General features: G+C 40.1%; 2 protein-coding genes across 5 annotated transcripts in view; one reads left to right on the top strand and one right to left on the bottom strand.

Annotated features, from left to right (window-relative positions):
• The window catches only part of fndc5a (fibronectin type III domain containing 5a), a 36,741-nt gene extending 13,252 nt beyond the window's left edge, over positions 1-23,489 (top strand). For 2 of the 3 annotated variants that reach the window (XM_023279338.3, XM_023279337.3), the window contains exons 2-6: positions 9,189-9,304; positions 10,547-10,745; positions 20,703-20,792; positions 20,959-21,092; positions 21,557-23,489. In XM_023279338.3, the coding sequence (XP_023135106.1) occupies positions 10,562-10,745; positions 20,703-20,792; positions 20,959-21,092; positions 21,557-21,616 (468 nt within the window). In that variant the 5' untranslated portion in view covers positions 9,189-9,304; positions 10,547-10,561 and the 3' untranslated portion in view covers positions 21,617-23,489. Of the gene's footprint in view, positions 1-9,188; positions 9,305-10,546; positions 10,746-20,702; positions 20,793-20,958; positions 21,152-21,556 lie in introns of all 3 variants that reach the window. The other variant, XR_002746641.3, reaches the window with a different exon arrangement.
• LOC129347780 (uncharacterized) overlaps positions 1-26,438 on the bottom strand; it is a 44,835-nt gene that overhangs the window by 10,763 nt on the left and 7,634 nt on the right. Inside the window, exon 6 of one of the 2 annotated variants that reach the window (XM_055006045.1) lies at positions 2,199-2,372. The exons of the other annotated variant lie outside the window; for it this stretch is intronic. Within the exon in view, the coding sequence (XP_054862020.1) occupies positions 2,312-2,372 (61 nt within the window). The 3' untranslated portion in view covers positions 2,199-2,311. Of the gene's footprint in view, positions 1-2,198; positions 2,373-26,438 lie in introns of those variants that run through there. 2 annotated transcript variants of the gene reach the window in all.

Below are 26,438 nucleotides of genomic sequence, written 5' to 3'. Positions count from 1 at the left end.
ATCCTACTACAAATCGACCGCTGCGGACCTCGGAAATGATACGAGGAATGAGTAGACTTGGTGCAAGTTTTCTCTGTGTTTTTTGCTCCTGTGGCATTTTTATTCACTGTGAGCTCATTTTTCACTGCAGTATAAAGTTCTGCAACTTTATGAAAAAGCACTCAGTTTTCTGTGCAGTATATTAAAGTTAAAATGGCACACATAAGAAAAAAGTATTTAACAAGAATTGAGAAAACCTGGAATCAATGTGCACAGCATTTTTTCAAATGTTTACAGGTGCCACCATACTGGGAAAAAATGGTGACTCTACATAAATTTTGAATGTGTTTCTATATTTGTCTCCTGTCTGCTCTGTCAGAACACGGCCTGCAGTTCAGCCCAATTCATTCAGAAAGTCTCAGAATTGTTGTCACATGACTGCATGAGCTAGTTGCATTGAATAATACAGAATTTTTAGCTTTTCACGGTATCTGGTTATTGAAAACATTTAATTTTGATGAATTATAGAATTTTTAAAAGTACAGAATAAAGTAATTTTCATTTAACCATAAGCTTAGATATGGTCATGGTTCCTGAAAGAACAACACATCACACATTATTAATTCCTGATTTGTTTTGTGTCTTGTTTTCACTTTTTGTGACTCGTTTTAAGTCACTGTTGGGTAAATGTAGGAAAAAATCATGGTTTGGGTTCTAAAACAGACTTTAATGGGATTAATCACATATTAAAAGGCAAAAATAGCCTGAAAAGGAGCAGCAGCTACAAAACCACCTGAGAACACGTCTATTTCTGACATTAATAGGCTTTTATAGGTCTTTGGGACCTCCCTGCACATTGAAAAATTATATAAAATGTACCTAGTGTGTTAAAATGTGAGTCCGAAGAGGCCAGACATAAAACAAAAGTGAATGCATTCATGTGCTTCTACATTTTACTTCATAAAGTTTTTCTTCTTTTGACTAAAATATCCAGTTAATGTAGTGCATGTTAACATCAGGTGTAAATGAGATTAACGCAAGATTAAACTAATTCCATAGAGACCAATGAGGAAACTTCAGCATCAGTGTTACAGAATTAGTGTCTTTACAGCACACTACAATATATTTCCACATCTACCCAGCCCCTGCTGTTGTGTCTGCACTCTATCCAGTTTTGTCAAGTGTGCAGACACAGAACAAATCTGGCTCCAGAGGAGAAGTCAGGATGGACGGCAGCAAGCCTGAAGGAGGAGTTGGAGAAACGATCCTGTCTTTCTGAGGAGAACGTTCAATAAACAATGATCGGCTTTACAGACTGAGACTGTCCACTGTGTGTGTTCAAACAAGTCTCCTGTATGCTGTGAAACGGCAACTCGGTTTTCTCGCTTTGACACTTTCACACTCAGACACACACTCTGTCCCAGTGAGTTCTCTAATGAAGGAGGACATTAAGGAGCTGTCACCCTTCACACCGCTCAGTGTGGGAGAGACAACTGGCTGTCACTCCGATCATCATCGGCCTAACAAAGACACACATGTACACACACACACAAACACCAGGGACATCCGTCATGGCTCAAAGTCACCCCCATCTCTCAGGGTGAGGCAGACTGTGTGCCACAGAGAGTTTATGAAGACATCTGTCTGGTGTTTCATTAGAGCTGACTCTGGTGTCATGTGGATATTTAAGGCCCGCGGTCACGGCCAGCGTCCCTTCAGTGCAGCGCAGTGATGCCGGGGACAAGGAGACGGACAAAGACAGACAAAAAGTGACCGGAAACTATCGGACGTGAGGACACTAAAAGAGATGCTTTAAGTTTGTTTGCAGAGAGCTAAGGAGAAATAACAAGGGCATCTTTTTTTTAAAAAAAATCCTATTGTCGCAATCCCTTGCAATCTCTATGTAATACTTTATCTTTTCTTCTTTTATTTGTCTCTTTTTTAATACCAGAGTCTCAGAGATCAAGGTCGGTTTTCCAGGAGAGACTTAAAAAGACAATAATTCATTTGTGCAATGCAACAGCACTATATACAATGGAAAAATAAAGAACTAACAGAAGAACTACACCCTGAAAGTAAGTCACTAACATCAGTGAGAATGTGAGATACCGTTATTTAAGCTCATCGAGCAGGAGAGGAATTTCTGATTTCAATGGGCTTCTCAGCAGACGGTTCCCTTTTAAGGAGCAAAGAGAAAGTAGTCTGACCAGCATCAGAAATTTAGAGGCTTTATTAAAAGCTAACAAGGCTCTGTGTAAAATTATAGGATTTAAAAGACATGAGATGTGAAGAACGGAGCTTCACAGACGGAGCCTTATAGATCAGAGTGTAGTCAGGTGATTTCTGAGAGGAAGAGGGACAGAGTGACACCAGACTGATGCTGTTCATCATGTCTGAAAGATAAGAAAAAAGAATTATATTCATGTGCTTCCTCTTTCATTTTTCTTTCAGTTCTTATTTTTTCTCTTCATTTTTTTTCCCCCATCTGTACTAGCCATTTGTGGAGGCGATGCACAATTTTTTCAAATGAAGATTAGTTAATCATTAATGAGAGACATGACTTGGACTATGATTAGTTTTAAGGTCATCTGTGTCTCAGCGCCATAGTGATGAGGTCACAGTGATGTCAGAGTCAGACGCTTGATTTTCTGAGTTATTTTAATGTGATTCAAAAAGCTTAAGTGCCAATCAATCCAACTGCTGATTTTGCTGTCAGGGAGGTGATTGTTTAAGCACCATATATATGTGAGTCATTTAGTAACCATAGTAGCATGTGGGCATTTATCATTCAGAATGAAAGCAGAAGTCAAGAAATGTATTTTACAAAAAAAAAAAAAATAAATGGAATCCACGTGCACAGCAAAGCACCCATTGGTGTTACTGCTACTGTAAGAACATGGTGACAACATTTTGCTGCTTACACTTGTAAACCCTCTACTACTCAATCTGCACATTAACTCTAGAAAGATGTTTCACCATGCTGAACGTGTCTTCCTACTGCTTACAACTAGCTCCTCTTATATATAGGTTTTAACCATGCTGCATGCTATTTTTATCTATCATATCTGTTTTATTTTTCTCTCAATCTCTCGTCATCTTCTTTCTGTTCTGTCAACAGCCTGCAGTTCAACTGAAAATTCAGAATTTTGTCATTTAAAGCAATCATAGCTTCCTGTTTGCAACGAGAGGTTCCATTTTTTCCAAGTTTTTTACTGAATCTTGTTAGTTCAATTGGTTTACTTTTGCAGAAATTTGAATGAGACAAGTAGAATCAAATGATTTTGATTAAATATCATGATTTGAACCTTAAATTTTGCTTTCTTTACATAACCCCATGTCACACATGATTTGTTTGGGGATTTACCCCCCAAAAATCTAAGGATTCTTTCTGTTTTGACAGTTTCAGGCTGATAAATTGTTTCATTCTGGCAGTTCTTTAAAGATAACATGTCTTTCAAACCCACTGGCAGTTTTGTGGGTTCAGAGGGTTAATATCCTACACTCTCTTTGTAGGTTCTTGTCAGACAGTTTTGATTTTAGCGTGTGTAAACAAAGCAGCGGTCTGCGTCACAGTCACAGAAATGAATGCGTTCCCTGAGGGGAATTAGGAGCTAAACGTTAGCTCTTGAGCTGGAGAGTAAGCGAGGACTAACCGAGTGATAATGAGCTTGATTTGTTACTTCTCCAGTCTCATCAGCCCCCTCAGCCCACGACGCCTGTCCCTCAGGCTTCTCAGGAAGCAGCAAGCAAACAGCACACAGTAAACAAAAACAGAGCCACTTCAAACATCAGAGTCACTCCCTCGCTGATGAAGCGACGCAGCGGGGCTCCATCCTGTTATCAAGCGTTAGTCAGGTCATTCAGTGGAGGCATGTAACGCTGAGGCCTGCTCTCTGTTTGGTTCACTGCTTCTCAGTGTACTGTATGTCAGCGCGTATACCGGGGCTACAGCAGCCCATCATCCTGTAATTACCAACTGTGAGATTTGTTCCCGTTGAAGGGCAAGTGAGCGTTAACCTATTCAATAACTCATTGACTGCATTTGATTGGCTGAATTAGATTTATATCCCATTAAAGGCAGACGAGTGGCCTGACTGAGAGTGGCCACCTCTCTTCGGCCGTATTCCCCTCTCTCAGCTCTGCTCCACACTATAAATATTAATCAATCCTGAAGGGCCACAGTGATTCACAAGAATGGAGGTCTGCTGTAACATAAAGTAAAGTGAAGCTGCATTCCTCTAATTGTTTCTATGATGAATGATACGCCGCTCCTCTGTTTCATTCAGAACACAAGAAGAGACTTAGAACAGAAGACAGCATGAGGCTAGCAGTTTCTACCTGGTTCCAGTCATTATGCTAGCTAAGATAAATAACCGCTGGGTTAAATAGGGATTTGTGAGGAACGGGAGCTTTTGCCCAGAGAGGTCAAGGTCATAGAGACAGTAAAAAAAAAAAAAAAAAAAAGGAGTTTTTCTTCAGGAAATATGAGTTACAGTGAAATCTACACATTGTGTTCAGAGGATGTGGATTGTCCAGAGTAACAATGGTTCTGTTCCTGGAAAAAGGTGCCACAGGTGAATCTTTTAAATGTCATTTTTTAAGCAATAAAATAAATTCTATTCACCTCCACTGTTTGGGTGAAATGTCAGAGCCAAATGTTTCAAATTGAATCTCAACAGCCAGAGAGACAAAGATTCTTACTTTTGAAGTATTTAATTAATTTACTTTCTGTAGCTTTTGGTAATTTGGATGAAGTAACATTTAAATGAATTTGTTAGGCTCCATATAATGAATAGTGTTTTCATTATTAGGGTGACTATCTGTTGGCTTACTTCTTATTTACTTGGGTGATCAGATAAGTCCATGCTTACAGTAATAGCACTCCTGCATATTACTGCATTTAATTAAGCAGAGAAAACTCCCTATAAAACTCCCTGTTAAAGATACACAATAAAAATGCTACTATGTTATGTTAATGTGATTCTCCATGTTTTATACTGTTGCTGGGAAACAAAACTGCTGGATTCCCCCTAAGCATGATCGTTTTGTACCCACTGATTTCAGTGCAGAAACAGTGAATTTGCTCAGCTGCTTGCTTTTAGAAAAGCCTGTAGGGTACCAGGGATGCATTAGATCACAATGACCTGTCAGAAGATGTAAATAATTGATGAAGTTACTGCTGCTGTGTCACCTGCGTAAATGTTGCACAGCCTCTGGATCCTGCTGCTATGGGATGCCACAGCTGCTTAAAAAAGCAAAAGAACAGAGAGTGACATTCTACGTTAATCGTGAGATGCTGAGATGAACCTGAAAAGGAGATTTCGATATTTGTGTCATGCTATAAATGTGTTAGGGTGCAGTTTGGGTATCAGGAGGCAGAGCTCCACTAAAGTCTAAAGTCTACAGCCCGGTTTAATCCCTAAATTTAGATTTATATAAACACACACGCAAACAAGAGTGTTATTGAGCTTCTCATCAAAATCGTTGCAAGAAAGCAAATACGCCTATTTCCAAAAATGTCTATCCATATTATCATACATCTATGTGTACATAAGAAGAAAACACCTTAACCAAATAATGACAAATGTCCAATTGAGAATCGATAGAACTGGACTTCTGACTTGTGATTACTACGTAGATAAAGTTTGGACAATGTAAAAGCTTTACAATGTTAGAGTAAAAAAAAACAAAAAACTGTCTGCATTTAGACTCGTTCAAAATCTGAAAGTGAAGCCTTGATTTAAATTAAATGGAAGTGCTTCTGCAGTTGTGCAACCAAAACAAAGACAGAAAGCACTTATGTTTTACCTGGTAGCTATTGGTAAATTGGATTTTTATATAAATAAGTGTCTACTATCACTGATATCAACACATTTTGCTTTTCTCAACACATTCTATACAATTTCTATCATGTCTTAATTAAATAAAATGATTGAATAAACTCACATTTTTTCCAAATGTTTCCTAATGTCCAACCTATGCTGCAGTTACTTGTTTATGCAAAGAAATAATCAAACTGTTTTCTCCATATAAAAGTCTGACTATTGTATTTTAGCTCCTCAGTGAACATGCTTCTTTCCTCTCTGGTATTTCGTAGGAGGTGTGTTTCATTTCATGTTGGTAGATGACTGATTATTTTCAGATTTTTCTTTTAAAAAACCAGCAACGTCACCATTTTCAGGCAGCAGGTCAGACCACTGACAGTTCACAGTGCTAATAAAATACAATTACCCCATCAGGCATCGCTTCAAATGATTTCATTTGAAGTGCAAAAGGCGCAAAAGGCACACTTTGGGAGTCAACTGATTGCATTTGCATGAAATTATAATCAGTTTCTCGCTCCGTAGTGCACACTGTCATGTTTTTGTGTCACAAAATACCAGTCCACAGGCACAGCATGATGTTACAGTTGTGTAATGTTTTTTTTTATTATTTTTATGTCTAATATGGTTGACACTATTTGCACTTCAAATGATTTTTTGGAGAAAACTAAATATGAAAGATGTGACCGTGTCAAAGCCGTGAAAGAAATATTAATTTCACAGTACTGTGAAGCAAACTGATATGTTTTCCTTTCCTGCAGCCACTTTGATGATCTGATCTGCACAAATGTAAGACTGTAGCCATTAGGTTTGTACATGGGTCTGTGTTGTGCAGAGTTGGGCAACACATATAGTAATTACAGAGTCTTAATCACCAGCAGCTGAAGCCACTAAAGTACATGAGGACACACACGCACACACACACGCACAATTATATAATGAAACCAAATGATTATTCTCAGATCTTGTAGCCTGTGACCCTAATTAAACTGGAGGTGCATTTGGAACATGAAGCATGACACTGAGCTCAAAACAGTACACACACACACACACACACACACACACACACACACACACACACACACACACATGCACTTGTAGATGGATCTGATGAAACTAAAGTCACCAGTGTCTCTATTTGGTGCATTTTGTTGTACTTGTGTGCTCAAACACAAGAAAAAAACTGAGCAGCAGAATTTAACGAGGACTCACTGTAGTCAACATTAAAGCTTTCATTGTGTTCTGAGAGAAGCGACTGTTGAAGCTGTAATATTGTCTGGCAGTGGACACCAAACAACAGGTTAGAAGTAAATTTTAAATGGCCACATTTAAAATTCAATGTTCAATGAGAACTGTTTTGTAAAAAAAAAAAAACATGTTTGTAGATTACTTTCTCTGAGTCTCTGGGACATTTAGATCTGTAATCTTCAGTTTTATTTGCTCATGTTTTTCACACTGTTTTACTGAGTGAAAGATTTTTAGTACGAATTACTCATTGACAATATCTCAGTTGATGTGGAAGTTGACTGAAGCAGATGTAGACTGTTTAAACACAGCTACATCTTTTTATCTTTAGAACTCTGTAATTAGAAATCCACTCTACAAAAAAGCACAGCTCTGAAAGGCTGAGATGGTAAATGTAAAAAAGACATGCTCAGAAACTCTTTTTTTTAAATCACTACCAAAACAGGTTTCAGCAGAGGCCAAAGGAAAATGACCAAGGACATTTAATCAGTTTTGTTAAATGAGGATTAATTTACTCAAGCATAATACATGCTTCTTTGGTAAAATGGTTAAAAGTAACAGGAAAATAAGATAAGATTTTCTGGCAAAGAGAACACAGACTCATTGCTTTTACTGTGCATGGATCAACTACATGTACTTTCAGCCTCCAAAGGCCCATTCTAAGCAAGAAAAACCCTGTTTTAGTTTTGTAACATTGCTAACATTTCATGTCAAACAAGTATACAAGAGTTATTAACAGTCTACAGCTATGCTAGCATATCTGTGATGCTGTTATGCAGCACAGAGGGCCTTAACTACAACCTCAGATTGACAACATTAGCATTAGGAATGTCCCCATCAAGTCACTTAATACTTAGTATCTGCAGATCTGATACCATTTTCTTAGGTAATACACTCTTCAGGTATTGTAGATTAGATTATCTGTAGTACCTCTTTGCGCTGTCAGGTGATACCTCTTATTGTATAATACTGTAGCAACCAGAGGAAGAGGGTAGGTCTGTGATGGGAAGCAGAGAGCATTGTGAGGTTTAGCTCGTCAGTGGGCACCATGACAAATTTTCCTGTGATGTTTAATGATGTCTGGCCAGCACATGTACTACAAGTTTTTGTCAAAGAGGATGTTGTCATAGCCTTGTGGCATTTGTAATGGCTGTTACTGTAGCCTAGTATCAGCAATATCAGGCATGGCCAACAAAAAGAGTCACATCATCAAATCATCAAGTATTCATTGATAATGTTGTACATAATAAGTGAATTATTCAAATATACAACACCTGTGTGACAGTAGATGTAAAGAAAGAATCAGACTTAGATTCTTGCCAGTACTGATAAACTAAAAATTGCACCGATCGGATTCGAGATGATCTAAGGATCAAGCTCAGGACATTCGTAGTTAGGATGCTGACGTTTACCAGGTAAACTGTTTACCGTGTTTACTGTCTAAGTTTAGTGAGTTGGTATGTTAATCTTTTACTAAATGCAGAGCTGAGGCTGATTTCTTTTGTTTTGAAGGTAACTGGTCATAAACGGAAGATCAGATGATGATGCTGGATAAAGAAGTGTCTATTATCCAAGTCCCTAGATGCGTATGTGCCGTTGTAGCAAATGTTGAGATATTTCTTAGGACAAATGAAAACTCTGACCTCCTAGTGGAACCAGAGAAAAAGTCAGTGGCTCAAAGTCAATAGGATTCATACTCTTGGTGTCACAGATATCCGGTGAATACAGTCAGTACCTGATGAGATATTTGTTTGCATGGGTGAACAAATTTAAACCTTAAACTATAAGATACAATGGTAAATGTTCAGTAGAGTTTTAACTGTCAAAACATGTCCACCTTTCAAGTCTTGGTTATAATATTATGAATGGTGAGACTGATGTAACCCCACAGACTACACGGGCTCTCTCCAGCATACATAGTGTAGAGTCTGCTGAGCCTCTGAGGAGCTGCTTTCAATTTCTATACTCCATCATGAATTCCACCTTACATAATGGATTCCGCTGAGCCATTTATTCACACCACTGAATTTGGCTTCCTGCCACACTGGTGGCCACTTCAGCAGCCAGTAGAAGAAGAGCTTCTCCCCTGCCTCATACCACAGAAGGTAAAACAAGCGTTTGTTTCTCTCTGTGTGTTTGCAGATAGCTTGTCACCTCCTGTCAATGTGACCATCAAAGAGGTGAAAGCAAACTCTGCTGTGGTGTCATGGGACATCCCCGAGGGAGACCCTGTCATTGGCTTTGCCATCACACAGCAGGTGAGTAACACAACGCAGGTACAACACATAGTAGATATATATGTAAATGTACCAGCGAGAGGGATACAGTTGTTTACGCATGTATAGACCTCGGAAACACACACAATAATTGAGTTGTGGTTTGTCACAGGTTGTTTTCTGCCATGTCCGGTTCTCTGTACTGTGTTACTCTGAGTCAGTATGTATTATGGGAATCATCACAGGACGCTGGATCCTGTCGGACAGCCTGCCCACTCTCTGACACCCTTTGACAGCTATGTGAAAGGAGAGAAGTGAACATGCAAACTCACACACACTTCTCTTGGTTCACACCCCTACATTAATAGCATTACTAAACATGGAACAAGCTGCCATCTCATGGTTTTACAGACACATGCAGAGATTCACAGTATGGAAGTGACATGATAGAGGATGATGGCTGCAGGGTTAGTGTGGGTTAGCAGTGGTAGCTGAAGAAGAGGAAGGTTTAAAACAAAAAATAACACACCTGACATTATTTTTGTTCCAAAGATACAGTAACTACAGCAGAAAAATACTGTACATTTGGCTATATAGCAATTATTTTTGGTACATGTGACTAATTTAAGTCTTTTTCATCCACTCACCATATGTGCTGCAAAACTTAGATAACAGCTGCTCCTTTTTTTTTTTATTACAGTTTCTGTCCTCATTTTTGGAAAAAAAAATGTTTGGGAATATAGGGAAATACACTTTCTTGCTATTATTTTCTTGGTTCATTAAATATGAGGCTGCAGCCAGACACTTAGCTCATGTTAATTTGTGTTGGCATCAGTTGTCCAAAGGCGAGAAAGTCCATCTCTCAGCACCTAATGTGTTTTGGTACACATTAATCAGAGCAATGTTAGCCGGTTCCCGCTGCTTTCAGTGTTAATGTCATGGTTCCAGCTTTATATTTAGTGTACAGCCAAAAGGGCTTTATAAACCCTCTCATCTAAGTCTTGGCTAGAAAGATAATAAGTGTATTTCCCTCTTATATAACAGTAGCATGAAATACACTTATGTGAAACTTCAGTTCCATTTTAGAAGTCAAAATGAAACTCAGCTGCTCCCAAATCCCTCCAGTTAGATGCATATCCAGTTATGTGTGATTTCAAAGCCAAACTGCATCTCTGCTGTGGGTGATGAATATTTTACAGTCAGTGTACACGGTAGTCAGAGATCACAGGACCAAGCATCTGTCCATCTGCTGTACATAAAGTCTTACATGTCTTCCTTCAACAGAAGAAAGACGTGCGCATGCTGCGATTCATCCAGGAAGTCAACACCACCACACGCTCCTGTGCATTATGGGACTTGGAGGAAGAGACAGACTACATCGTGCATGTCCAGTCCATCAGCATGTCTGGAACGAGCCCACTGAGCGAACCGTTACGCTTCCGAACGCCAAAGGAGGCGGAGACTCAGGCCTCTAAAAGTAAAGGTGAAGTAGCACAAACACAAAAACACACACACACACAAATACACACACTTTCGCAGTCGTCCAACATATCCACAGTTAAAAGACAAATCTGTTCCTGTCTTTTTTCGAGACACAAGTGCAGAGGGGACTTGGCCTTTTGACAATATCTTGACTGATTTTGTCTAAAGACCAATAAAAATCAATAGACACACAAAGCGTGAAATGAAATTTCACAACAGAGTGCTCTTGAAGCTCACCCCCACTGACCACAACTCAGGAATAAAACGGCCGAGGGGAATGCATACTTCACCATGTATTGACGCGGCTCTGCGGGCCTCACCCTGCATGCACCCTGCATAACTGCACGGTAAACCAAAATGAGGAAAGGCATTTATCAGATGCAGCGAGGAGGTAGTCAGAGCTGTGAGGGGTGGCAAATCGATGCGCTTTTGGCTGAAGGACTCCTCCATCTATTCTTCCTCTCATTTACACTCATCTCTCATGTGAGCTGCCGCTATACTCCCATACTTCGCAGGGTGTGGAGCCAGAAGGAGTCTAAACTTCTGCTATGGTGGCAATTGGGCTGGTAGAGATGTGTAGAAAATGAAAACAATCTTTGCAGTGCAGTGTAGCTATGCTCTCGGCCTAATTAGCACCGGATGTGTTGTCTGTGTGCTCTGGGAAGAATTTACTGAAATCAATACCTGCACAGAATCCAGATGAACAAGTAAGATTTCGGCTGGTTTTTTTTTTAGAGCCTTCTTTCTTTTGTGTACATGTACATGCTCATTTCTTTGAGGTTTCAGATTAGATTTTTTTCTTCTGCTGATTTCAAAATCCATGAAGATGGAATAATGGCTCCAATACATTCACAATGCACAGGAATAAACTGAAGGGCCTCATAACCACTAACATGCACTCTGTTTTATTGAGTGGCAATTAAATTTTTATGATGGAGAATGACAAAAGGAAAAGTATACATTTACATCTATGCAATACTATACATCCATCTAATGCTCAATTGATGTCTCACAAAAACATCACAGAACTGCAGCAACAACAAAAACACATTTGATTTTCTACAAATATATTTGTAGCTAATAATGTTGAGTCTCATATTTTTGAAACTGGTCTGGTAATAGGGAACTTGTTTCACATGAAAGGAAGCTATAAAAGCTGCCCATCGTGTGACAATAACTGATCAAGACGATATTTCACTTCTAGCCAAAGCAAAGCAAACAGTTTCCCCTTCACACAAGTCGTTACAGTACACTGTAACAAATCATTTTCAAAAAGGTTGTTTTAACAGTTTTAACCCATAAATTTTCAATACTGTCATTTCACAGTTTTGTTCAATTATGCATAGTATCTAGTAAAATCACAGTATTCATATTTACCAAAAAGACCAAAACTGAGCATAATGTCCACATCAAAATGTGTATTTTTAAAAATCAGTCATTTTTGAAGTTTGTGAAATTGCAGTTTTTACTGTATTTAAATTCAGAAAAATATCAATATTTTTGAGATATTTGCCATTATTTAAAAGAAAAAATACATGCATCGAGGATAGAAAAATGGTAAATCATTTTTTAACTGTTATTTTACACATTTTTTCTGTTTTATTAAATTACTATCTACTTAAGTCACAGAAAAAAGTATTTGTTTTACTATTTTACAAATATGCTGTTATTTTCACAGTTTATACAATTTCTGTTAAGCTTATTGTCACCCAGCATCAGCTTTAATTTGCATCTTTACACTTTGGTTTTTGGGCAGACAATCAAACGTGTTGTAAATAGTAAGCTTTACAGGTCCAGTTAGTTTTTTGGGTTTTTTGACAGAGTGAGGCCTTTAAATGTCTTCACAGTTTACTTGAGTACAAACGTCCACTTCTTGAAATGAAGCTGCTGAGTTGAATGTAGTTGATGCTTCTATGAATGTTTAGTTGCTTTTTGTATGTGGAAGACTGCTAGAGGAAGCAGCACTCGGCCTCAGTTCACTCATCCATTCTCCACAAATGTAAAATCTCCACATATTGGCAGGCTTAGCACACACGCATACATAGAGCACGCACACGCTGAGTAAAAGTCCCTATTCGCTGCAAAAACAAAAAAAGATTTCCCCGCTCCTCTGCACGTTTCCACCATCACAAAGCAAATGTCCACAGAGAGCTGGTCTGCGCTTCATCATCCTTCCCTTGTACTCAGCAACAACTTCACGGTTTAGCACAATGCCACACATTTTTCTCTGTCTCATTTGTGCTGCTCGCTCAAGGATGTCTGTTTAATTAGCTTAGCTGCGTTGAAACAATGAGACCTTCTGATGGCAGATGAGCAGGTGTTCTTCAAGTCGACAGTTTGTAATTCTGTGGAAAATCAGTGTAGTTGGGAATTCGGGGATCCACCATAGTAACGCAGGTCATTTTAGTTCATTTTCCAAAAGAGTGATCTGTTTAAATTCACTAGGAAGTTTTAGGCTTTTATACTGATGGGGTTTATTTTGTATAATTTGTAAGTTTTTTCAACTAGGTTTGATAGAAATAATGGTACCACAGAGGTAATCACTAATTATTTGTACTTTTGTAATATTTCAGACCTTCTTTGCTCACAATCCTGCATATTGCCCAGCAGCAGAAACACTATAAATCCTCTAAACTGTGGTGAAAATAAGCTGGCTAATTATTTTAAACCTCCCTCTCACTGGAACACACTGAAAAACTGAGCCCAAACTCTGGGGAGAGAGCTGCGAGAATGAATGATGGACAAAATGCGCCCAGAAGAGAAAATAGAGTTTGCCTTTTACTGCAGATAATTGCACAGAGTACTTAATGTCGAGGGAGTGTGTCTCAGTACAGCTGTTAGCCCTTTGTCTCGACATGACAGGCGAACGTCCCGAGAAGAAAAGAGAGGTTTTTACCGTCCTCGCTCAACTGCTCAGCCCTTCTGTTCTGCCGTATCGTGCTGATCTCAGTGGAAAGAGCAAAGGATGAGCCTGAAATGCTGGATTATTCCGCGTTTCTTCTCATTTCCTCTTTCAGAATAGGTTTAAGCTTCAGGAGATCAAAGGAAGTGAGGGAGATGAAAAAAAATCCCGGCACAACCTGTGTGCAAAACAGGAGGAAGAGACAATGAATCAGAGAAAGATGAGGAGGGGGGAACAGAGAATGACTGACAGAAAGGAGAAAAAGAAGAAGTCACTGAAGGTGCAGCAATACGGGGGAATATGAAATCCTGATAATTAAATTCTGCTGTCAAAAACACACAAACTACCTGAGGTTTTGCTCAGATGTACATGTACAGCCTCTCTGAGCAAATTACTTGAACCAGACCCACAAACATGGAAAATAGGAGGAACTGCAAACAAGGCTCATTGGTCTCCTCAGATCCAATAATGGTAGAAGTTTCTCTATCGGGTCCCGCAGGAAAGTTCTCAAAGGCTAGGATGCAACAAAACTTCTCTTTTTTTCTCCTATCACATAGGATGTTGATCTTTACGTCAAAAAAAGGGTCTGCAGGAAAATACTGTAAGTTATTTCCTCAGACAGCATTGCCAAGCTGAGCTGCATTTGGAACGGACAAACAAAACTCTGAGGTTTTCTTTCAAACCAAGTCATGTGAAACATAGACGAAAAATCCTGTATGCTTTGGCACAGTAAAGGAACAACTCAATCGCCTTCCTTCAGTTAAGGAGATGAGAAAATCAATATCAATCTTATGTCTGTGTGTTAAGTAAGAAACAAAGTCAGGATATTTTTAGCCTAGATTAGCATTAAGACTTAAATCCCGTTGAAATAATTACCGTGGTTTCATAAATACACTGCAAAACACAGAGCAAAACATCCTCAGCATTCCTCTCCATGTGGATGTGGGGACGTGAAGTAGAGGATACATTTTATTATTTTAAGTTGAACATGGTGGGTTTTAAAAGATCTATATAAATGTATTCATCCATCCTATATTTTCCAGTTAAGAAATAGGTATATTAATATTTTACATTTTGCCCACCAGCCTTACTTTCTGAAGGAGTATAAAACACTTTGATAAAACAGCTTTCAGATCATTGTGTGGAGAAACTCTGAGACCAAATGTTTTCAAATGAATCACCCATGACAAATTTACTAAATATATAAAAGAACAGTGGGATCCTGTCGCCCACCTCGGCAGAGCTCCAGCTGTAGCTGGAAGACTGCCAGACTACAGCATGAAACTCCACCCACAACCACACGTTGACATGTTTACATCATGTGGAAGAATCAAAGTGACAGAGGCCAAGATACATTCTGTTAGTTCTTAGTATGGAGAAAAGGAAACTCTGCACAAAGATGGTTATTACATGCCAGCTCTGTTCAAACGTAGCTCATTTCTAAGTGAATTTTGAGACTATCAGTAACAGAAAATGTGAGTTAATGTCTGTTTCCATTTGCTACCATCATGTGAATGTTAGGGGTGGGTTATATTTACACAACAGGTGGAGCTAATTCTCCAGTCAGTGACATTAAATTATTGCAGACCAACTGTGAAAAAAAAAAATGTAGAAAACATGATTAAATGTGGCATGTTTACTCATTGTACTGCTTGGAGAATGTTGCATTTTACTTCAGCCAGGCATAAAAGTTTTTTGTTTGCCTTGAGATTTTTGGAAATTTTCTGCATTTTCAGTGAGTACAACTAAAAATAGGTGGATCAAAACACGCCAACCTATAGGCCCAGTGTGGAAAATTTAAACTCAGAAATCCAGTCTGAGAAACTTCTGACATAAACTAAATTAAATTCAGTTTTATTTATGTAGTACCAATTCACATAACCTTTCTAAAGGCACTTCACACAGTAAGGTGAAGACCTTAAAAATTATATTATAGAGAGAAAGCCAATAAATCCAAAAAATCCTTTTAGCTGCTCTTTGGTTACAACTGGAAGAAAAAACACCTTTTTCATAGGAAAAGAAACCGCGGCAGAACCACGCTCAGTGAGGGCAGATAGCTGTTGCCACCAGTTGGGATGAGGGGTAAAAAGGAGAGCTAAAAGAACAGCAGATACAAACAAACAATGCACAAGAGAACAATTAACACTGGGGAAGTTAGTGAGGCAGCTACAGATATGAAACAAGCAGCTCTGGAGCCAGAGATACATGCAGAGGGGATAAAACACAAAAATATACGAAGGGAGAAAAATGAAGGGAGAATTAAAATTAGAAAGGGCGTCTGCCTTCTGAACTAAAACGGGGAGTTTTTTCCCCAGCGGAAGAGGATAGCCTCTGCTCCCAATCTGGTTTTGGAAACTCTTGGGATGATAAGTAATCCTGCACTTTGAGAACCAAGTGCTCTGTTGGTTTAATATGGTACAAGAAGGTCTTTAAGATATGTTGGCGCTTAGCTATTAGAAGCTTTGTGTGTGAGGAGAATGATTTTAAATTTGGCTACAGCGAGCCAGTGAGGAGAAGCTATTATAAAATATCAATAAGGTTATTTTCTGCTGTCAGAGCCTTAGGGGACAGTATACTCCTGATTAGCAAGCTGATCTCATGAGCAAAATCTATACAGTGTGCTTTTAAAACAAATTCAGTACATTGCTTTTCTTTTCCTTTAAACATGCAGTTTATTGCATGAACCTTTAAAAGACTTTTTTCTGGCCTGCTGTTGTATGATCTCATTGCTTGATCTAATAACATGGCTTTTGTTTTATGTCTTTACGACACATTACGTAGTAGTAACATCCATGTTTGCTACAAGGTTTGCACATTATATATGAAACCTAAATATTGGACTATACAAGCATAAAACAGCAGAATAGTCTCTTGTTTCAACTTTTTCACAGTAGATTTTTATTTAATTTTTTACCTCAGTGAAACAGCTCAGTAATATTCCAGCACTGGAATGTTAACAGTAAATGAAAATTTACATTCATAAAACCTCAGCGTCCTCTCGAGCTCGGTCAGTGAGCAGCAGAGTGGTGTTACAGTTGACCAGTTGGCCCCGGTGAGTGCGGCAAGCAATAGTGTCAGCCGCCCTGGGCTGTTGTGCTTTGATTATTTAATACAAGGCAACAGAGGCCAATCGATCAGCAGAATTGCTTGTTGCTAAAAGCTACTGGAGCGTGGGGTTCCTGCCACACTGGGCCCTTCCAAATGTCACCCAGCGCATCTAATAAAAGGATAGGAGTGCTCTCTACGCTGCAGTGAACTTTACATCAAGCCTGCGACTTCCTCAGCACTCAGCAGTGTAAGGAAAAGTTAGTGCGAGGCCGTCTGCCGGCAGCCACAGGCGGACACACTCCTCCTTCTTACCTGATGGACTTCAAAGGTGGTGACGGAGTTTTACTGAGGCTGCTGTGAATTGATCCCGACTGCGGTGATTAACTTTTTTTCATTCCTTTATCTCTCCATCCCGCTCTGGTACGAAGCATCCCCAGTGGTCCAGATGAAGCTTTAACTATTCCCTTCATGTTCACTCTCTTCAGGCAATCACACAGTCAGGCCTATTAGTGATGAAGCAAAGCAACGTCTCCTTGGCTGATTCTCTATGTGTGTGTTTATATGGATTGGAAATCATCACTTCTTTTAGCCAGCACCTGTGCTACAGTTCCCTGCTATAAGTGAGCTGCAGCTGTGTTTTAAACAAAATAGCAACAGGAGAAGAGCTTCTGACAAGTGCAAAGCATCGAGTGAGATCTGAATAAGTAAAAGTGCTCGGTTAAGAGAACATATTGAGAAAAGGACAACTGCGAAACAGTGACAGTCCATGAAATTCGAGCGCTGAAGGCAAAACAGGAGACACTGCAAGGAAGTTCAACATCTCAAGAGTAGGAATACAGACCAGCGATCGTCTGAACTAAAAGTCTGTCAGTGAAACCCCAAATGGATAAAATGACTGAACAGCACGGTTCAATCAAATCTGCTGTTGCTCTACAGCACAGACGACTTTGAAACTGCAGACAGAGAGAATATTCTCACCAGAAAACAGGGCCTTGATGGCAAAAAAAAGGAAAAAATATCACTCCAAGTTGTTTATATGGAGAGAAGGCGCTCAACGGTGGTTCCGGCTCCTACTCTCGCCTCTGCTGGTGATTAATAATACTAAAGCAGAAGCAAACGCAGTCCCTAAAAACGCTTTGAAGAATTCCTCAGATGATGACCATAAGAAAGATGAAAGACATGTGGAGAGGAGGGGACGAAGTAAAAAAGAAGCTGCACCTGCAAATATTGAGCACGGAATCAACGTTAAAGGAGCGGGCTGCTTGTGAAGATATAAGCCAGGATCTAAGATGGTAGCTCCGGCTATGAGATATATGATAATTGATAAAAGGAAAGTCAGGAAAGCAATCAAAAGGTTCAACTTAGTGTGATATTCCTCTTTGTTCATACGCAAACAGCTGTTTAGATTCAATCAAATCCTCCTCCCAATATGCCAGAATCTTGCACTGTGTTGTTTTGCCTTTAATCACTGAAAGAGGTAACACATTGGATTTAACATATAAACTCAAATCTTGATATTGTGTCTTCAAAGGATAATATTTCCCACATAGCCACAAATACAGGCACTGGTTTTGGGATATAGAGATGTTCACAGCAGGCTTCACCATCAAGGCTGCCTATGAGGTCCTACTATCGCCCAAGAATCTCAGCCAGTGGTATGGTGAAGACCTCACATGCTCACTCTACCCGACTGCAGCTACATTCAAACACATCTTAGTGGGCTATCACTGGAAATGCAGCAGATGAGTGTCAACAACGTTCCACCCATGGCATCCCATTGGCAAGAAACAATATTTGTCCGGGAGGGTGAGGGTCGAGCCTGTCTCAACACCTCGAAACCAGATCCTGGACAGTTGAAAGGGGCTTGCAAAGATGTTGGCAGACTTGGACCAAAAGCTCTGCTTCCCACCTGAGATGGTATCCACCGACCTGTGACCAGACCTGGTGCTATGGTCAGCTTCGCTCAGGCACGTTTACATTATCAAGCTCACAGTGCCCTGGGAGAGGTCAGTAGAGGAGGCCTATGAGCGCAAGAAGCTGAGGTATATGGAGCTTACTGCTGATGCAAAACAGTGAGGCTGGAAGGTGAGGGTCTGACCAGTTAAAGTAGGTTGCAGAGGGTTCGTAGCTACGTCGACATCCAGGTGATCAAGGACCTCTCCAGAGCTGCTGAAAGGACTCCACCTGGGCCTTCAAGTGAGTAGATGGCATCTAGGGGGTGAACCTGGGACACTGGGATTCACTGCTGAACCCTCTGGAGGTGTCATGTGCTGATCAGCGAAACACCGTGGAAAGAAGGCGCCCACTTGATAACCCAGAGGATGTCCTCACTCACTTGACCATCCCACAGAGTCTTAGTAAGTGTCTCATGTATGCAAGAAGGATATCAACATGTAGTCGTACACAACAGAACTAGACTAGATTTTGCAATTGTTGACATAAAGCCAAATGTGACATTTCTCCACTATCAAATTCTGGATGCAGAATTATGATGGATATTTATGACAATGTAGGACACATTCTTATAAATATCCATAAAGATTCATGTTTGTGGGATTTATTTGTAAATATATGGCCCTATTAGCTCATTGACTACAGAAGAAGTTAAAACAGAGACTGAATTCCTCCAAAAAGGCCAAACAACATCTTTATACTCTGCTGTACGCACAAATACATCTGTAGGAACTTTTCAATAACCTGAGACTGTAATAAAATATACATTTGTGGTGGGAAAAAGTTGAGTCTCCACTTCTCTCCCAGAAAGTCTGCCTTTCCTCCCTTCAGCAAAAAGAATAACAACGTAATATTTCATTTTTGACACACTAATAGTTGTTGTACAGTTTCTTAATTACCATATGAAGAAAAATGGCTTTCAGATGTTGTGCACCATTTGATATCTGCGTGTTATAGCCGCCATGTCACAACTTTTAAAGTTGTTCATTACACAAAGTTGTTCTCTGAGCACAGCAACCACATTTGTCAGCCTTTTTTAAATTTAAAGTTGTTATATGAAACTGAAGACCTTCGTAGATGGAGCGACCCAGCAATTTAAGAAAGCTACATTGCAAAAGCACATTTAATGCTGACTTATTTACCTCCAAGCTCAGTGTTAAGTGTCAGTCATTAGACTCAGTTAAAAGCCTTTACAGCAAAACATTTTGCTGATATGTTAACTTCAACGGACTGTTCAAAGTCAATTAGCTTCCAACTGTCTTCCAAACAGTAACTCGTCTCAAGACTCACACCTAACAGGCTGCAGTGATGTATAAAACTTTATGGTAGGTCACTGAGTGGAAAAGAAAATTTGGGTCAAGAGAGACAGCAGAGCAATGAACAACATCTGTGATGTAAACGTCAAGAGAAACATAAAGAGAAGAAAATTTAGATTTATTATGAGCTCAGATCAGCAGCAAACTGAACTTGGTACCTTTACAAACAGAGAAAGAAATGTAATAGAACCCTCTGATGAATTAAAACTGGGGTAGGCAGTGTTTTCAGGCATCACTGAGCAAATAAACAAAATAAGCTATCAGCACATTGTAATTAAAGTGTTATGAGAGGAAACTAGATGCCTGCATCCATACCCTTGGCTGATCACAGGGATTTTCACTCAGAGCAGGTAAAGCACTATAAAGAGTAGCAATGTCTGGGGTGAGTGTAGGATGTGGTGGAGTGATGGGTGAAACAGAGAACTTTCACTCAGGAGAGCCCAATGTGAATCCCCATAGAAGCATCAAGTGAAAGTTACCCTATAAGATGACTACCTCTGCATTGTTGCCCATCTGGTGGAAGAGAAAACAGCTGCATGAGGAAGACTTTTTGCCATTTCCAGATTTCAGCCTATGGCTCCTTTAATTGGCTGGAGCTAATGGTGTCTGTATTTAATGATACCTGTGAAATTACTGTTCATTCCTCTAATGTTTTCCAGTTATAATTTGGATTTTTTTTCTCTTTTGGTAAGTGCCAATTTATTTCCACTAACCAACTGTTGCCTCTTGACTCCTCCAGACGAAGTGACAATGGAGGAAGTGGGCCAGACCACTCAGCTGAGGGCAGGAGAGCTCATCATCATCGTGGTGGTACTTATCATGTGGGCAGGTAAGGAAAATTCTGTCCAGTAAAGCAACATCAGACATGCTTCATGTTCATTGTTTCTGTCATAATCGCACTTAAAGCAACAGGAAATTCTGCTGTGGCTTTTCATGTGTGTTCAGAGGATAACCAGAGCTGTCTGATCATGAATACGTTCTCTCTCCTCCTCCAGGTGTGATCGCTCTCTTCTGTCGCCAGTATGACATAATCAAAGACAACGAGCCCAACAACAACAAGGACAAAGCCAAAAACTCCTCAGAGTGCAGCACTCCTGAGCACCCAACGGGGGGGCTGTTGCGCAGTAAGGTATAACCCACCCCCCTCCTCCTCTCCCTGGGTGCCTCCCCCTCAGCGGCGCCGGGCAGGTGAATTGTCCCGGCCACTTCTAGACTTTTTCCACTGACACTTCATGCACTCCCATAGTGTCATCTGAGCGTCAGCTTCAAGCTAAACTTCCACACAGCTCCAACGTGACGCCATTATGTGCATGAATATGCAGCATCCAGCATCAACTGGCAAAGGCACTTAAGTCATGGCTTCTGATAAGTTCTGTTCTAATCAGTGCACAAAGCCCCATACCATATTCATTCCTTATGTGCAGAAAACTAAAGTGAAAAACTAATCTTTATTCCTTTCACTCTCTTACTACAAGCATCAATAAAACATCCCAGCGCTGAGGCATCCTCATGCTCATTGAAGAAGTTTATTGTGTGATTCCTGTGAGTCCTCCAGCCTCCTCATACCTGTCATCTCCTTCTTTCCTCCTACAGTTCCCCAAGAACAACAACAACAACAATAGGATGCCATCTGTCAACATCATTGAGGTGTGACTGCCAGGACGTCTTCTCTTTATCCAAAAGACTTTGTGTTCTCACAAACAAAAGGGCCCGTTTTAAGCCCATCTGCTTGTCAGGATGAGGCTGGGACTCTGGGCCCTTCGGCAGCGCCTATTCTCCTTTGGCACGGGGCCTGGTGCTGAAGCAAAGCTGCAGGATTCCGGAGGTCGGGCTTGGCCTGGCTGGTGCTGGTCTAAGAACAGAGTCAGCAGTGGAGAAACTGTGGAGAGAGTTGAGCAGCTGCTCCATGCTCAATGACTACTGTACCATGGGGCAGCAGAGATTAGGGCCAAATGGCTCCGGCAGTGGAGAGACTGCAGATAAATCAACCCCAGGGACCAAAGCCGATAAACAGAGCCAGAGACCTTTTCATTCTCTCTGTTTCAGACACACTCCGTCACCTCTTTCCTTCTCTTTCAGTGCATTATCAGTGACCACAGACCAGGGCATTTCCTCTCTCTGGGTGGCACTGAGATGCACATTGAAATAGTCCCCTCTACTTTAATCTCATCATCCATACCTTATTTTCTTCATAACAATCTGTGTTCTGTGGCTTTGTAAATGACAGTAGGTTGGTAGGGAGTAGTTTTTTTTAACTTTCTTTTTTAACAAGCTGCCACCAGTACAGTTTTGTTGTTCTGGTGTCCGTTTTGGTTTTTTAGACCCTCCTTAGGCAGAAACTCTTTGCTGTCCTGTGGGACAAGTATTCATTCTGGCGAGCTTGTTTTCCCCCCTCAGGGAGTCCAGACTCCACCTGGCTAATTTAGGAGCCATTTCCAAGATGTGCTGCAATGACGCCAGAACAGCTTTAGAGAGATCACTGGGCTTACCATCAGAGCTGAATCACCCAAACCTGTCAGAAAAGATGAAATTCATTATCTCACTTTGAAAGGTATCTCTGATCTGAATACATAAATAGGGTAAAGTCCATTAGAGGACAGGTTTGGTAACGTCTCAGTCACATTTGCTGTCGCTTTCTTACTTCTTTCATGCTTTTATTATAGATTTCAGAAATGTAACATTCCACGTCCTGGATGAGCCCTTTAGTATTTCCTCGTGTCTTTCTCCTTGAGGGTGATGAATTTCAAAGTGTTCTGGAGAGGAGCAGAACTGCCACAATGGAGTGCATTCATCTAATTACTGAACTTTAAAAGGGGGCTGGACTCTGTGGATGTCTATGGAGCAGTGGACCTGCCTGTGCAGAGACACTGAAGAGATCCCTTATATCAGCAATAACAGCCCTCAGAGCGCGCGGAAGCAAGGACTCAAACTCTGTAGCCTCTTTGAATAAAAGCCGACCCCTCAGCATGTAGTGTTCAGGTAGATGAACAGACTGCACATCCAGTATGAGGGAATTAACCCCAAAAATCCCAAGCGCTGTTGTAAAAACTTTGGTTTCTGATGGCTTGCATGGAAAAAAATACTTTTTTAATGGGCCCAACTTGCAACCCTGAGACTTCTTTATGACATCCTGAACAGATGTCACCAAGACAGAAGGGCTTCTATCAAGACTTTCACAAATCAAAGTCAACATTTGAGGTGAAACTTCAAGTTAAAGAGGCTAAATATAATAAGGGATCACTTGTTGCCGTATGGCACACAGAGGACTTGTGCTTGGGGAACAAATGATGTATTTGAGGGCTGATTCAAACTCAGTAGTACTGCCTTAAAAATTATTCTACCTTATGATTTCTCTATAAAGAATGAAGGCCCTGTGTCTCACATTTGTGTCATATTATTTAACTTTCACCCAATATTTAACGTGTGCAAAGTAAAAGGATACACTACAGATTGATGCCGTGTAGTCTGAGCTGAAAATCTGGAAGAAGTGGCTGAAATTTAATGTGTAAATACATTTTATATTACATTCTTGTTTGGTGGTGTCACTCTAGAGAGCCTTTCATGAAATGTGACAAGACTAATGTGGAAAATGTATAGTCTTCTATTGTAAGAGGGTACCGCAACTGGTGAAAATAGGTGAGATTTCTTCTGTTAATACACCGCTGTTAAAGTCCTGTTATTGAAGAGCTTTTTCATAGCCCTCCTCTACTGTTATGCATTTCTATTATACTATATCATTGTGTTGTTTATGTGCAGTAAGAAAAGACTCTTTTTGATGAGGAAAACTGTCATGAAAGAAAAAAAAAAAACAGAAAAAGCCCCAGATATTTCAAATAATCCCCCAACCATAATAGTTGAGGTCCATGGCAGGATGACAAACACCTTTAGAGTCTGCAATTCACTGACTAGTCATTTATTGTAAACAGATGAATACATGTGTGTACACAAACATAACAGGTCACAGCTCCTGTAGCCTTGAGTACGGTGGAAAAGAGAGGCGGTTAAGAGAGAGCAATGAAGGCTACGGTTGAGCGGAGTGGAGAGAATGATGACTAATGCAACGGCAGGCTTTTATCACTCCCTACTTTCCCTCCTCCCTCCCTCCCTCTCTACTTCAACTCTTATTAACAGTGGAAAAGCTCAAGATTGTGCTCCTTCAATAAGCACTGATTCATGTCAGAGGCAGGAGTGGGTTTAAAGTAAAGTCAGAGCGCTGGACAGACGTTCGCTGGGGCCCCATCTGACTGATTAACACAGCCGTTCAGCTGTTGTCAGGACAAACTTGGTGAAATCTCGATACGGTGTCCTGCTGCAGAGTGATCAGCACTGCACAGGAAAAGTTCTGCGGCTGAAGGCTGAATCCATTTCTCCCCAGGAACACTGGTCTGGTAGCAGGCTCTTCAATCAATACGCATCTATCCACACAGCAACGGATAATGATGATTGTCTCCCTAGATGATTTCTTTGAACTGTCTTAAGTTTGCCAGCAATATATTTCTCTATAGTATTTCCAGTAGTCACTTTATATTTACTTTTCTACTGCTTTTCTTAGTTGTGTAAATGATTGAAACTTTAGTCAGCAGCCTAAGCGGTTTACTTTGAAAGCTGCCTGCTGCCCAGATGATAGTACACTCCTTTATGTTGCCGATGTAAATAATGTATTCCCTCTTACTGATACAAATGTAGGGCTATTGTGAGCATCACTTTTGTGGTAGGTTGGTGTCCAACTTAACTGGAAAATGAACAGTTTAACATTTTGGAAAATACACATAATCTCTTTTCTCATATTTAGATGAGAAGATCAATACCTCTTTCATATCTGTAAAGTAAAACAGAACCTAGTTAGCTCTCTCTAGCATAAAGACTGGAAACTGAGATTTTAAATCCTACTGACAGCCAGGGTAGCTGGTCCCCTTACAAGCTGCGCTAAACTGCTGCTTTCTCAAGCAACGCAACATAAAAGAAAATTTTTCGTGGCTGAGAATGGGCTTTTTATAGGTGACTACACACAACATTATGATCAGTCGACATACAGTACAATGAATCTTTGTCACCTTATTTGACAGATATCTATGCCTTTTCCTGCCCTTTGAGACCATTTGATAAATAAAAAAATCTAGTATGCTTGCGTAAATAAAACCCCAGTTAAATTAATTAAACATACAAAAATTTCTCAAAATTTTGGTCTCTTTAGGGGGTGCTGAAAATTCCCCTTTGCAGGACAAACCCTGTGCATAAGAGTGGTATCAGTCTTCTCTTCTGACTAAGAAAGCTGTCGAGTGGATTTCCTAAAGTGTTGAGCTATTCCTTTAAGGGCTGTGGCCTCAGCAGTGTGTTTGAGTGAGCTCTCCCACATAGAAATGAGAATCCAGCGGCCTCAGTCTGATGGTAAAAGCTGTGGAACATCATTTGATTTTACATACAAGTGGGTTTAACCATGTTTAACAACGATGCAGCGGTCTTACACATCGGGTCAATTAGTGGAAGACATCTGGGAATCTAATTAGCCCGATTCATTTCATACCTGGTGGTGCAGTGCAATTTGTTCAGTCAGCCACACATGGACTGTCTCTGCTGCTACAGAAACAAACTGATGGTTTGGATTCAAGCTGCTTGTAAGTGTAAGGACATCCAGCCCCAGCCGCTTGATGCGTCCTGTTAGAGCAGGTTAAGTATACACCTGTCAAAGGCAGATGAAAAATCTGTTTCCTTAATCACACTCGACAAATGGTGACGACTGTAAGAACTCAACATTCCACTTGAGCCCTGTGGGGTCAAACCACTCTTAACATCTCACTGAGGACTTTGTTTCAGTGTGACAGGCCCAAGACATTTTTCTCATGCTACTGTATGTACGACACAATGCCTGAAAAACATGCTTGGTTGCAGCAACGGACTATTTTGTGACAAGACACCAGGTCAGTAAAGAGACCCTGGGTTTTTCCAAACAACTTACACAAAGTGTATTTTGTATTAGTCTAGAAACATGCCTGAAAACTGAACTGTAACATTGTGACAATACAGAGAAGTTTGACTATTTCATTTTGGGGCTCTTGAAATATAGGAATGAGCTCCAACGAAGCATGGTTTAGAGAAATGAACTGCTTTATTAGTGTCATCTTGTTTATATTCATCGTATGAAGTGTACAGCAGTCATTGCTTAATGAGGGCTAGCATGGTTCAACTATTATGCACAAGGTTACACAACTTCATTTATGGAGAATATGGTGTGCTTACTTGTGTATGCTTAAATAAAATAAAAATATCTAATGTTTTCCAAAAAACAAAGTCTATGTTTGCTCTTAATTGGGAACAACAAGGTTAAACAATGGCATTCAAAACAAAGATTACATAAAGCTTTCTGGGCAAGAAAAGTCTGGGTGGTAAAATATTTTTTGAGGAATCGTTCTACAAAACCCAAGAAGGTTTTTTTTTCCTTTGGTGAATAATACATGTGAAGCTCAAACTCCACAAG

Source organism: Amphiprion ocellaris, chromosome 20 (assembly GCF_022539595.1).
Source record: "Amphiprion ocellaris isolate individual 3 ecotype Okinawa chromosome 20, ASM2253959v1, whole genome shotgun sequence".
Classification (NCBI taxonomy): domain Eukaryota; kingdom Metazoa; phylum Chordata; class Actinopteri; family Pomacentridae; genus Amphiprion; species Amphiprion ocellaris.
This window is presented reverse-complemented; position numbering and strand designations above follow the sequence as displayed.